Source organism: Tasmannia lanceolata, unplaced genomic scaffold, assembly GCF_043159265.1.
Source record: "Tasmannia lanceolata isolate RefF3 unplaced genomic scaffold, GAP_Taslan_0.1 ptg000019l, whole genome shotgun sequence".
Classification (NCBI taxonomy): Eukaryota; Viridiplantae; Streptophyta; class Magnoliopsida; order Canellales; family Winteraceae; genus Tasmannia; species Tasmannia lanceolata.
The window spans coordinates 24,149,045-24,161,034 of NW_027518696.1; the positions used below are offsets into that span (position 1 = coordinate 24,149,045).

The 11,990-nt window shown below is 37.5% G+C and overlaps 1 protein-coding gene across 2 annotated transcripts; it reads right to left on the reverse strand.

Annotated features, from left to right (window-relative positions):
- Window positions 1–1,064: 1,064 nt before the first annotated feature.
- Window positions 1,065–5,490, reverse strand: LOC143853002 (uncharacterized). 2 transcript variants are annotated; one of them, XM_077362696.1, is made up of 3 exons: window positions 5,332–5,490; window positions 4,743–4,922; window positions 1,065–1,357 (listed from the first exon to the last, which is right to left on the reverse strand). In XM_077362696.1, exon 2 carries the CDS (start codon window positions 4,905–4,907, stop codon window positions 4,761–4,763), a length of 147 nt encoding a protein of 48 aa, XP_077218811.1. In that variant the 5' UTR covers window positions 4,908–4,922; window positions 5,332–5,490; the 3' UTR covers window positions 1,065–1,357; window positions 4,743–4,760. The 2 variants fall into 2 exon arrangements, with proteins under 2 accessions (XP_077218811.1, XP_077218812.1); XM_077362697.1 differs by lacking the exon at window positions 5,332–5,490 and adding an exon at window positions 5,127–5,317.
- Between the last annotated feature and the right edge of the window lie 6,500 nt (window positions 5,491–11,990).

Sequence of the window (11,990 nt, forward strand, 5' to 3'; positions counted from 1 at the left end):
TAGTTGTGGAACAATTTTTATCCCAAAGGTAAATTGTTTTTTTTTTTATCTTCTTTAATATAGTCTAAGTGTTTGAAAAAAGAAAAAAGCTTCATCCTAATATTCTTTGGAATTCACATCCCCTAAAGACAAGACCTTCATGAGAGCCATAGCGGGTGTGGGGGCGGGGGCGGGGGAGCGTGGGGGTCTAGAAGAGCCTAAGGTTGGGAGCGTCGCGGGAGCATTAATGTAATATTTTCATCATCATGTTTTTTTAAAATTCAAGTACATCAAAAAATAGTAATTTCTACCTATCTTCATACAAATCATCATGTTTCTCAAAATTCATGCACATCAAAAGTAGTAATTTCAAGCCGTCTTCATTTTCATGCCCTCTTTCCTCATGCCTGCTGAAGACGCCTCTGTGTTGCTCCAATGAAGTGCTTTGAACAGTTGGAGGCATAGTTGTAAATTTCGTTTCGGTGGCCATTTCGTTTTGGCCACCGAAACGAAATTTCGGACAATTTCGTTCGAAACTTTTCGGTAAATTTCGTCAAATTTCTTTAAATTTCAGTCAATTCCAGTCGATTTCGGCCGAAACGAATTTTCGTCATTTCGTTCCGGTTTTCGGCCGAAACCGAAATGTTTCGTCCATTTCGGACGAAACGAAACGAAATTTACAACTGTGGTTGGAGGAGTTTAATGCAAGTAAGTTGGTGATGATAGTACTAATGGAGTCATAGGAGCAAGTTGGGAGCATCATTGGAGCGGTTTCCATCTCTTAGGGATGGCGCTCCCTAGGAGGTCCTTCCTAAGGGCGCTGAATCACAGTTCCGAGTCGGCAGCGGCACCCTAAGGGAAGATTCCTGCTTCCAAGCTTATCCTTATTATCAAAATCGAGGATTTTGATATTCCTCCGAATTGATTTTTTATCTTATGAAAAAACTTGTGAAACACTTCATCTTTAGCTCTTAAAAGATAGATCCATGATTCTCGTGCAAAATATGAATGAAATAAATGAAGTAATTAAATCACGAAAAGAAGTAACAAGAGTCGGTCCCCAAACAGCAAAGTGCACAATCACAAAAGCAACAAGACTTCGTTTATAACTTGGAGTAAAAGATGTCCAACAATGCTTGATAATTGACGATTTTCATATTGTAGTTCTCTTACATTGTTGGACTCGGGACAACTTTGGTAACAATAGATGTAAACTTGACAAAGAAACATAATGAAGCCTTGATCTCTAAAGTGACACCCAATCCATACTGATGTTTACCCTAAATGGAGCACAATTGTTGATGATCCACCAAAAACAAAAAAGGTAAAGCCCACCAGCCTCACGACTACCACCAATTTTCTTCCTTGCGTTCAAGTCCTGAACACATAATAAGACGAAAGTTAAGGTGAAATTTTAGTGGCGTACTAATACTATCAATAGGTAAAGCCTGGAAAATAAAGAAGGAACCAATAACACAAGTGGTAAAGATAAAGAGGGGACCCCTTCAAGATATTGGGGTTAAAGAACCCATGGATTTTACACTTTACTTACTTAAAGAGGGGAAGAGATTACATGTTCCTCTTCAAGATATTGGGGTTAAGGAACCAATGCAATTTACCCTTTCAATACGTAAAGAAGGGGAGATATTAGATATTCGCCTTCAAGATATTGGGGTTAAGGAACCTAGAAAGTCAAATCCCCAAAATAAGCAACACTATTCTTGTTAGAATTGGCACTACTACCACCTGGTCCTGAATCAGAAGCCACTGTTTGGCATTCTGGAATAACAATGCTTAATATTAGATCTATGGTTAGCCTTGTCACAAACATAACTATATATCCAATCCATAGATGGAAAGGAATCATTTTCTATGATGTGAACCCTTTGCAATCAATTCTCAGGTTCAATCTCGCAAAGACCCAAATGTCCTTTTTTTTTCTTTGAAGGATGCCAAATGTACTTATTAGATTGGTCTGTTCCTTATTTGTCTCAAAAATAGGTATAACTGGCTAGTAACGATACAATTCTTTATCACTTTACAAAAGTCAGTGGTACTCTACCATATTCATCTCCTCCTGAAAAAGAGTTGTCATCTTAATATGCAAATGATACATTCTATCAACATCATCCTTAAATGAATAAGTTCACACAACCTTTTGCCAAATATCTTTTTCTGTATGAAGAAATAATAGCCCACTGCTAATTTGTGTTTTCATCAAGTACAAAGTCAAGACATAACAATCAGATACTCAAATTCCCAATTCTCATACAATGAACCATCAAGAGAAGGTTCCACAATCTGTACATAAACCCAATTTCATCCTTGCAATGATATACATCCCAATTGACTGCAACCCTTTGAGATAATCGGTTTCACTTTCATCCAACTTGATAATAATGATCTGCTGATTAGACTGCAGTTTTGAAATGCTCGCAGGAGTAGATTGGCTTTGGGGTTTAGGGTTTAGGGCAGTATAGAGAACTGCAACTCCACAACTGATCGTTCATGATAGCATGCAACAAAATCCTTTCAAACATATGCAGAAAAAACTAGCATCCTAAAACTAGAAAAGGAGGTAGCCATCACCAGTATAAAGTAACATCATCGCATACCCATTATTATATGAAATTAAATAACCCAAACAACAGCCACCACAACTGCCAATCAAAAGGGTCCAAAAAATCATCCATACAGACTTGTAAAAATAAGAAGCAGAATATATATAACCAATTGTTACATGACATGCTCCAAGTAGACCTCCAATGCGGCATCAAAATAGTTGGAGCATTCCTTTATTTTATGAAGTGAAATTGCCAGGTATAGAGAAGCTAGGCCCCGGAACCAGGAATATGAGACCAATTGGCACAACTACATTCCATATTTCTCAACTCAATAAGATATGTTAAAACAATTCAGTTGAGTAGTTTTCATGAGGCTGCAAATCTCTGTAATTTGTCCACACAAAAAATTGTAGTTGACGGACGGTCTACCAAACCACAAATGTAGAGGAAATCAAATCCAGAGAAAATAATGCAAATGGGAGCTATTCTTCAATCTGGTCTCCCCGGAAAATGAAAAACAAAGGACAAGCACAAGAAGTAATGTGGGTAAATTTATTTCCCCAGGGTATCTAAAAGATATTTTAGATATCCACCTTTTTAAGGATTGTGTTTCATGCTGGCTTCCTACATTCCTTATCTAGTAGCCATGCACCATATAAGGGTTCACCACTGAATATCTCATTACAAGTTAAGCACAATCCCATGGAAATCGTTGAAAAGGCCAGGACAAAGTTAAAGTACCTCCAAATCAAGAAAAATGATCGTGAATGGCATGTTCCCTCAGTGGCTATCTTTATAGATGTCTTTGCCAAGGAACTTCTCTTTTTTTTAAAAAAAAAAAAGGGGCCAAGGAACTTCTCTTTCGATACATTTTTGTATATTATTAAGCATTTTTTTTCTTTCTCACATATCAATATTCTCATCTTGATAAATTGATCTTCTGATTAAGCATACTATATAATAGCTCGAAAAACTATAGTGGGGTTATAGTCTAGTTCATAAGTTTCCATGTTTCTCTTTAAATGGGTCTCGCATTATCTCCTGTTAACCAATGTTTCATATTTACGGGAAATCAGTAAGACAAACTTTCAAGTAAGAAAAATTATGACAAAACTGTAGCTCATTTCGTGGCCATAAAACCATTGTTGAAGGAAGACAATGTCACAGACCATTTCAGTGAACATAATCAGTTTCAAGGGAATAATATGTTTATATCTTACCACACTGAATTCTACCAAAACCAACCCACCAATTCAAAACCACAAAAGCAAAGCAAAAATTCGAGAACTTCATAAATAATAAGAGAAACAATCCAGTTCTGGAGAATAGAAGATTAACAGCCAATTACGCAGAACATAGAAAAGATAAAGGAAGAAATGGATTTAAAAAAAGTGGGACATTGATAGACAATAAAGTGAAACAGAGGAAGTTGAATTGAATCACACCTTATGTGAAATTGCACCAAATGAAGACAAGTAAATCCTGCATGTTGGTTATTGGTGAAAGCCCATATACAGTAATAACCAAGAAGAAAAAAAATAAAAAATAAAAATAAAACAAGGTCGTCAGAAAAAAATGAGAAAAATCCAATTTTATTGAACTGAAAATTTAATCACTAAAAACATAAAGAGAGAAGAAAATAAAGACATTAGTACCATGTATCAAAAAAATTGAGACTTGGATGACAACCTTCAACAAAAGAAAAGAAAAGGATCACAATAAATAGTAATATTTCCATTGCACAAATATCAAATTTCTAGCCACCACCCTTCATCTTCTTCATCAACAAAACCCATTTCTAATATTAAAAAAAATCAAGAATAGAAAAAACAATCACACAACAACATCAAGGGGAAGAAAGCATCAAGGGGAAGAAAGAAAGAAAACAGTTCAACTTAATCAACATTGAGTTAACTGCCAAACCCCCAAAATAGAGAAGAAAAATAGAGAAAGAGACCTTGAGTATTCCTCAACAATTTGATCATCCTACATGAATAAGCTAAAAATCGCACAACAATAGAGTTAACCCAGTGTTGACAAAAACCCATTTATAATATTTAAAAAATCAAGAATAGATCTAATAATCACACAACAATATCAAGGGGAAGAAAGAGAGAAAATAGTTCAACTTAATCAAGATTGGGTTGACTACCAAACCCCGCAATAGAGAAGGAAAGAAAGAAAGAAAGAAGCCTTAACTATGCATCAACCATTTGATCATCCTATATGGAAGGGGCCCACATCACCAGTCCTAAGTGACCTAGCTATTTCATTTGCCACCATCAAGCATGAAGAAACCCAACCGTTCAACATCATCCACACCATCTTCACAATGTAAATAGCCATTCTCCAAGGCATTGCCATGGCCAAAACTTTCCTCTGTAGATAACACAAGGTACCGAAAGATAGTCAAATTAATAGATCAAAATCAAGTTAATGGATCAAAAAATAAAAAACCCAGTTCCCACAGCCAGTAAGAATAGTGGCTGAGATGATTAAATTTGAGAGAATTTGGATGAGAAAGAAGAAAACACAAAACCCATTAAAATTTACAAACAAGAAAGAAAACCCATGAATACAAACCAAATTAAAGGATCAGAATATCAAAACCCAGTTGCCAGATAGAATGAGTGGTGCTCAGGTAATTGATTTTGAGAAACAGTTGGTGAGAAAAATAAGGCCAAAACCAATTTCAATGCCAGAAACAGAAAAATTATCAAAATGAAATCAGAGACAAATATTAGATTTCTCTAAATAGTATGAAGGAATGATGAAGGGACTCTGTTACCTATCTGACAGTGCAATTTTTTGGGGTTCTCTTCGGCGTGAAAAAACTGGCGAGAGCAAACATCTGTAATCGTTCGGCACATGCGGCGTCCAAGAGAGAACTTTTCAAACAAGCCCTTTAATTTGCTATTAAGCTACAAAAATGATCGTCTTACATGACCATCCTTTATTTATAAGACCCATTTCAGCATGTACAAGCGAAATTAGTCAAACTACCCTGAATAAGCTTTGGGAAATGATATCAACACAACCATGTTTTGATATTTTCACTAACTCTCGTCTTGTCTTTTAGTATTTAAAGATCAATCAAAGGTTATTATAGTTCCCAGAAACCTCTCAAAAGCCAATAATAATAAAAAAAAAGGAAAGACAGGTTGGGTTTGTGCAATTATTAAAACACAGTCGTGCTGATATCATTTGCCTATCTATTTGGATGGAGATAGTTATCTTGTAGATTAGTGGTATAAGTAGTCAAAGGGAGGAGACAAACATTTGTTGTATTTGGTCTACATAGGATTTACCTAGCAGAATAGTGATAAGTAGTGTTTGATTGCCAATCTCTCGTAGAGTAAAGCGACGGGGTGTCATTACCAGTATAGAAAGAGAAGAGAGGGGTAATAGAGAGAGCAAAATTCTACCCGCCAAATACATCATTTTGGAGAAATTTGGCAAGAAGATATAAGTGGGGAACAGGGGCGGAGCCAGGAATCAGCTTAGGGGGAGCAAATGTTGACTCCCACCATTTTTCACTTCATGTATTGATAGGTGGGGCCCACCATCTCCCCTAACCTATGCATGAGGTGGAGCCCACATTTTACACCTCATATTTCAATGCAGTGGGCTCACTATTTACACCTCATGTTTTGCACCACGTAAATCATTTCTGTAGGATGATCTTGACACTCCAATCTAAAGGGCAATCTGATTATAGATTGGGGGGTTAGGATCGTCCTATGGAGATGATTTACGTGGTGCAGCCGATTTATGTTGTGGCCCAACAAATGAACAGTTTGGATCATCCAATGAAGTGGGCGGTAGTATTTTTTTTTTAGAGAGAGAGAGAGTTTAATTTAGGTGACATTCCCTTAAGAGGGGGGCTCGTTGAGAGGGATTGATAAAAAAAAACTATAGTGACGCTACAGGGAGTGGAACCGAGAGTGTAACCCAACAAATCCCCATATGCGACATGGTATGCGACGGTAGTTTTGCCATTTTCACGGAGAAAAAACCAAAAATCAAGGGAAAGATTGCTAATGTGTTATTAGGCTACTTATTCGGCTCCACTCCCCAAGTCGGTTTCCAAATCATTATAGGAACTTTACACAAGCAAAAGGGCTAAGTAGATAGAGGAAAAAATCCCGAATAAATTGCTAACTAAACCTATTGGAAAAAATCCCTAATTTTAAGGGACAACCCTAATTTCAAGGGGTCAGCTTTAAGAAAATAATTCCCTCGCCCTCTGGATCCGTCCTTGGTAGGGAACAAGGGTGCCATGTCACCAGATGAGCAATAATTATCTTTGCATCTTGTCTAGTAGTCTCTAGGAATTGTGATGCTAACCAAACACCATATAGTTACTAAAAAAGCATTTTTTTGCTTGGGACATCCTTGAGGATGCCACTCATGTAGCAACCAAACTCTGTTTGGATGCATTAGATTAGTGGTATAAGTAGTCAATAGGGAGGAGACAAACATTTGTAGTGTTTGATCTACCTAGGATTTACCTGGTAGAATAGTGATAGTGTTTGGTCGCCAAGTTCGTAGACTAATGCTAGGGCTGTCATTACTAATATAAGAAGATAAGAGAGGGAAGAGAAGAGAGAGAGAGAGAGAGAGAGAGAGAGAAATTCTACTTGCCAAATTCCTCTTTTCTGGAGAAATTTGGCATGGAAGGTATAAATAGGGAACAATGGTGCCATGTCACCAGACATGCAATAATTATCTTTGCAACTTGTCTAGTTAGTCTCAAGTGATTGTGATGCTAAATTGGCAACCAAACACCACAAAGTTACCAAAAAGCATTTTTTTGCTTGGGAAATCCTCGAGGATGGCAGGCATATGGCAATCAAACTCTGTTTGGATGCTGATAGTTACCTTGCATATTAGTAGTATAAGTGGTCAATAGGGAGGTGACAAACATTCGTAGTGTTTGTTCGACCTAGGACTTACCAGGTAGTAGTGTTTGGTTGCCACCTCGTAGAGTAATGCGATGGGGTGTCATTACCAATATAGAAAGAGGAGAGAAGAAGAAAAAGAAAACACGGAAGGTATAAGTAGGGAACAAGGGTTTCATGTCACTAGACGAGTAATAATTACCTTTGCATCCTGTTTAGTAGTCTCTAGGGATAGTGAGGCTAAATTGGCAACCAAACACCATAAAGTTACCAAAAAAGCATTTTTTGGCTTTGGACATCCTTGAGGATGCCAATTTGGATGCAGATAGTTACCTTGTAGATTAGTGGTATAAGTAGTCAATAGTGAGGAGACAAACATTTGTAGTGTTTGTTTTACTTAGGATTTACCTGGTAGAATAGTGTAGTAGTGTTTGGTTGCCAACATCGTAGAGTAATGGGAGGGGGTGACATTACCAATATAGAAAGAGAAGAGAGAGAGAAAGAGAAAGGAAAAAAGGCAAAATTCTACTCGCCAAATTTCTCCACTTCGGAGAAATTTGCCATTGAAGGTATAAGCAGGGAACAATGGTGCCACCTCTCTAGGCAAGCAATAATTACCTTTGAATCTTGTGTAGTAGTCTCTGGGGATTGTGATGCTAAATTGGCAACCAAGAACCATAAAGTTACCACAAAAGCATTTTTTTGCTTGAGTCGTCCTTGAGGCTGGTAGACATGTGACACCCAAATAGTCCCAATTTTTCTTGTTCAATAGGATTTGGACTTTTGACTAGTTAATTGCAGTAAGCTTCTAAAATGACCAGCGGAAGGTTAATTTCAAAAGTATTCACATGAAATCCCAGTTTGGCAACCAAGAGGGCGGTGAATTGGTTGACTTTATAAAATTTTGCCTTTTAAAACTTTTTACCAAGTTCACCTTAGTTTTATTTTACTTCATCAAGTTGGATTAGTTAGGTATAGGTGATGATTACAAATAACGTGTAATCCAATCTCATGGTATTTACTCAATATCAAGACACAAGAAGAATTGGAGAGACATTTTTACCCAAAATGATTTAAAAATATTTGTGTATGGATTACAAGAGTTGGAAAACCATTAGTATTGAATTTGAAGTCCGTATGATGTATATATAGAGATCCAATTCAAACTAGTCTTTGAGGGGCCATTTTGGTAAAAATTGGGCCAAAATAGAACTAGCCGTTATAGCCCTGATGGCTATAATTTTTGCTAGGGCCGGTCGATCGGGGGGGGGGGGGTCCGGTTGCCCACCTAAAGGCATGCTGTTCATATTTAAAAAAACAGATTTCAAAGGGGTCAGGTCGACCGCGAACCACACGTTGTTTGTATTTTAAAACAGTGTACAAAGGGATCCGGTCGATTGGGGGGGTCTGGTCGAATGGTCTCCACACGTTATTGGAACAACGTTTGGAAATCTTCATTGGCCGGTCAACCCTAGTAGGGCCGGTCGACCGATCTGCACTTAAATTTGATTTTCAATTTCAAAACCGTTTTTATACTTTACAAACTTTGTTCTAAGGTTTTGAAATATGTTTTAAGTGCTTTTTGAAGTCTTTTGAGTGTGCCTTGATGGAGAGAAACACAAGGGAGATTAGAAGATACAATCTACCATGTTTACACTCTCTTGAATCTTCTCTTTAAATGGCCTTTACTTTATCTTCAATTTGATTCAAGGCTTTCTTGTGGGATCTTCAACTTGAGCTCTATACTTGGAAATCTTCCAAGATGATGCCGCCAATATGTTCAAGCTCCTTTGATCATTTGCGCATGTTGATCCTCAAGCAATGTGTAGTGTCTAGTGTGCTAGGTTAGATTCACCTGAGAAATTCCTATTTATAGCACAACACTACAAGGCAACTCATTAGTCCATAAAAACTATTCAATTGGGTTTGCTAGCATCAAAACAACAAGAATAAGGTGATTAGTTGAACCCTTGGGCAAGCAATCTCCCCTTTTTTTATGATGGCAACCCCAATTAATTAGGAGGCAGGAGAGCCAAATAAATAGGCAAATGAAGCACAAATAGATATGTAGATGAAATGTTCTACTCCCCCTCAATATATGCACAAGTGTAAATCAACAATATAAGACATAAAGTTCATATAAACTTTGGACTGCTAATCGATATCATAAATTCTCCCCCATTCGGCATAAACAAAAGGAGAGGTTTTGTCAGCGGTAGCACAAAATATGATACTAAGTGTGGACCCCGATCCGGGAGAGAGGTGAGGGACGAGCCCCCAGCGGCCTCTAGGATCATCCACGTGTGAAGGAGAGCTCTACCAAGGAACTCTCGAAACGGATGCCACCCTCATAGCATAGCATGAGTGGTGATATAAAAGAGATACCTTTCGATTCGGGAACAAGTCCGGATTCGAAACGTACCTAAACAAACTCAGAGTCGCCATCCACGGTATACGGCCATGGATCCTTTAAACAAAAATATGCTCTGTATACCATGGATAACCAGAAATATATATGGGTTCGTGCCTGATTACGAATGGAGAAGGTCTGAGAGCACCCCCAATTCGTCCGAGTGCAAGCACTTGGTCTCTTATGCCATTTATTATTAAATTTAAAGAGTTTCAGGCAAAAATCATATGAAATAGGAACAATTCTCAGGAATCGTCTACCAAAGCATGCATTTCCTGAGGATAAAGAAATAAACATACACAAAATGAAATGAAAAAAAATGTCTCACCTAAGCAAAGCTAGGTTATAAGTGACCTGCCTAATGGGGGTCTAAGTTCTGGTGAACATATACATGCAAGCTACAGCTAAAGGTATAAGATCAGTACAAGAAAGTAAGAAAACACATCAAAACATACGATGACTACACAACAAATCCTAAGACTCTAAATGATTAGCCCGAGTCCTCGGATGGTCTGGTATTCATCCAAAGAAGCCTACGTATCCCCGCCTCCACGAGAATCAAGGCAACGTAGTTCTTCGCGCCTATTCTAAGCTAGGATGCCTAAGACACCTAGACCTCTATCCTAGACTCGATCTAAAAGACCGGACTAGTTATTAAAGTTTCTTGTACGATTATTTAACTTCCAGTGAATTGTGGATTTTAGGACACCCTATATGCCCTAACTAAATGCAGATTAGCCCTAGGCTAATGCAGGTGGTTCCTACAACCTATGTGTAACTAGGCTGTATTTCCTAAGGAAAACAATAGGTTCGCTAACGTATCCAAGACCTAGTCATCAGTCGGCGATGTGAATCGCCAACTGACCGGACGGAGGCGTAACAAACCCCTAACTCTAACACAAACACAAACAAACCACACAACACAAGACAAACTCCTAACTCTAAAACTCTCTATCTAGGACAAAGTCCTAACTCTAGAGGAGATCTTTTCGAAAAATAATATTTTGGAAGATTTATATATATTTTTTTAAAAGGGTTAAAAGATTTATTTACAAAGTTTGGCTGGACTTGAGATAAGAATCTCAAGCTGCACTACGTACCTCGTGGAAGAGGATCAAGCCAACGTAGTTCGAAACGAACTCTCCTAATACGCTATAAAACTCAACATTTTAGCTGATTTAAGTTTTTTAAAGTTTTTCAAATGCTTTTGATATTTTTAAAATTTTCAAATGTTTTTGAGTTTCAAATTTCTAATGTTTTTGGATTTTAAAGTTTTTCCAATGCTCTGGACCTTTAAATGCTTTCACTCTTAAAGGGAACACGCAAGTACAATCACAAACTAGGGCAAAGCCCTACATCCAAAGGGGAAAACCTCGAACAAGCAACTAACGCTTCAAAGAGACGATCCACAACAAGTAACTGGTGTCCCAAGAACAATGAAAATGATCTAAGATCCCTAGCAGGTAAAAGCATCTTAAATGATAAACTCCTATCTAACAGACGAACCAAAAGGCTACGGGGCAAACTCCTAACATATAGGATAACCAACTCTAAATGGGAAGCCAATGAGTCCAAGACTCTCTATTGCTCTATAAGGGAGGGAAAATGAATCAAAGACTCGCTCTAAAAAGGAAGGCTCTAACATGAGGCTAGGTAAGCCTTCTAAAGGAAAAACTCTCTAAATGAGACAAGACTTATCTCCAAAAAAGGAAAACATTCTAATGAGACAAAGTGTGTCCCCTAAAATGAGACTCATGGAATTTGGAAGTGATCCTAGAAATTTAGATGTCTAGGTTGACATATAGCACGAGTTCCACTCATTTAGCATATAAAAAAAAATTTGAAAGCACTCTGCACAACATGCAATTTTCGCAAATAAGGCTCTAAAATATAAAGTAAATCATGAAAATTGATCAATATGTGATTTGTGACTTGCTAGCATGCTCATCATATCCCAATACAAGCATTAGAATCAATATATGCTCAAAACAATCTAAAAAGAAAAAAGAAAGGGTGAAATTTCCACCCAACATGTAATTTTCACAAAAAATGGTCAAAAATGCCAAACAAATCATGGGAATGATTCAATATATGATTTAAAACTTGCTACCAAGCTCAAAACATCCCAAACACTCA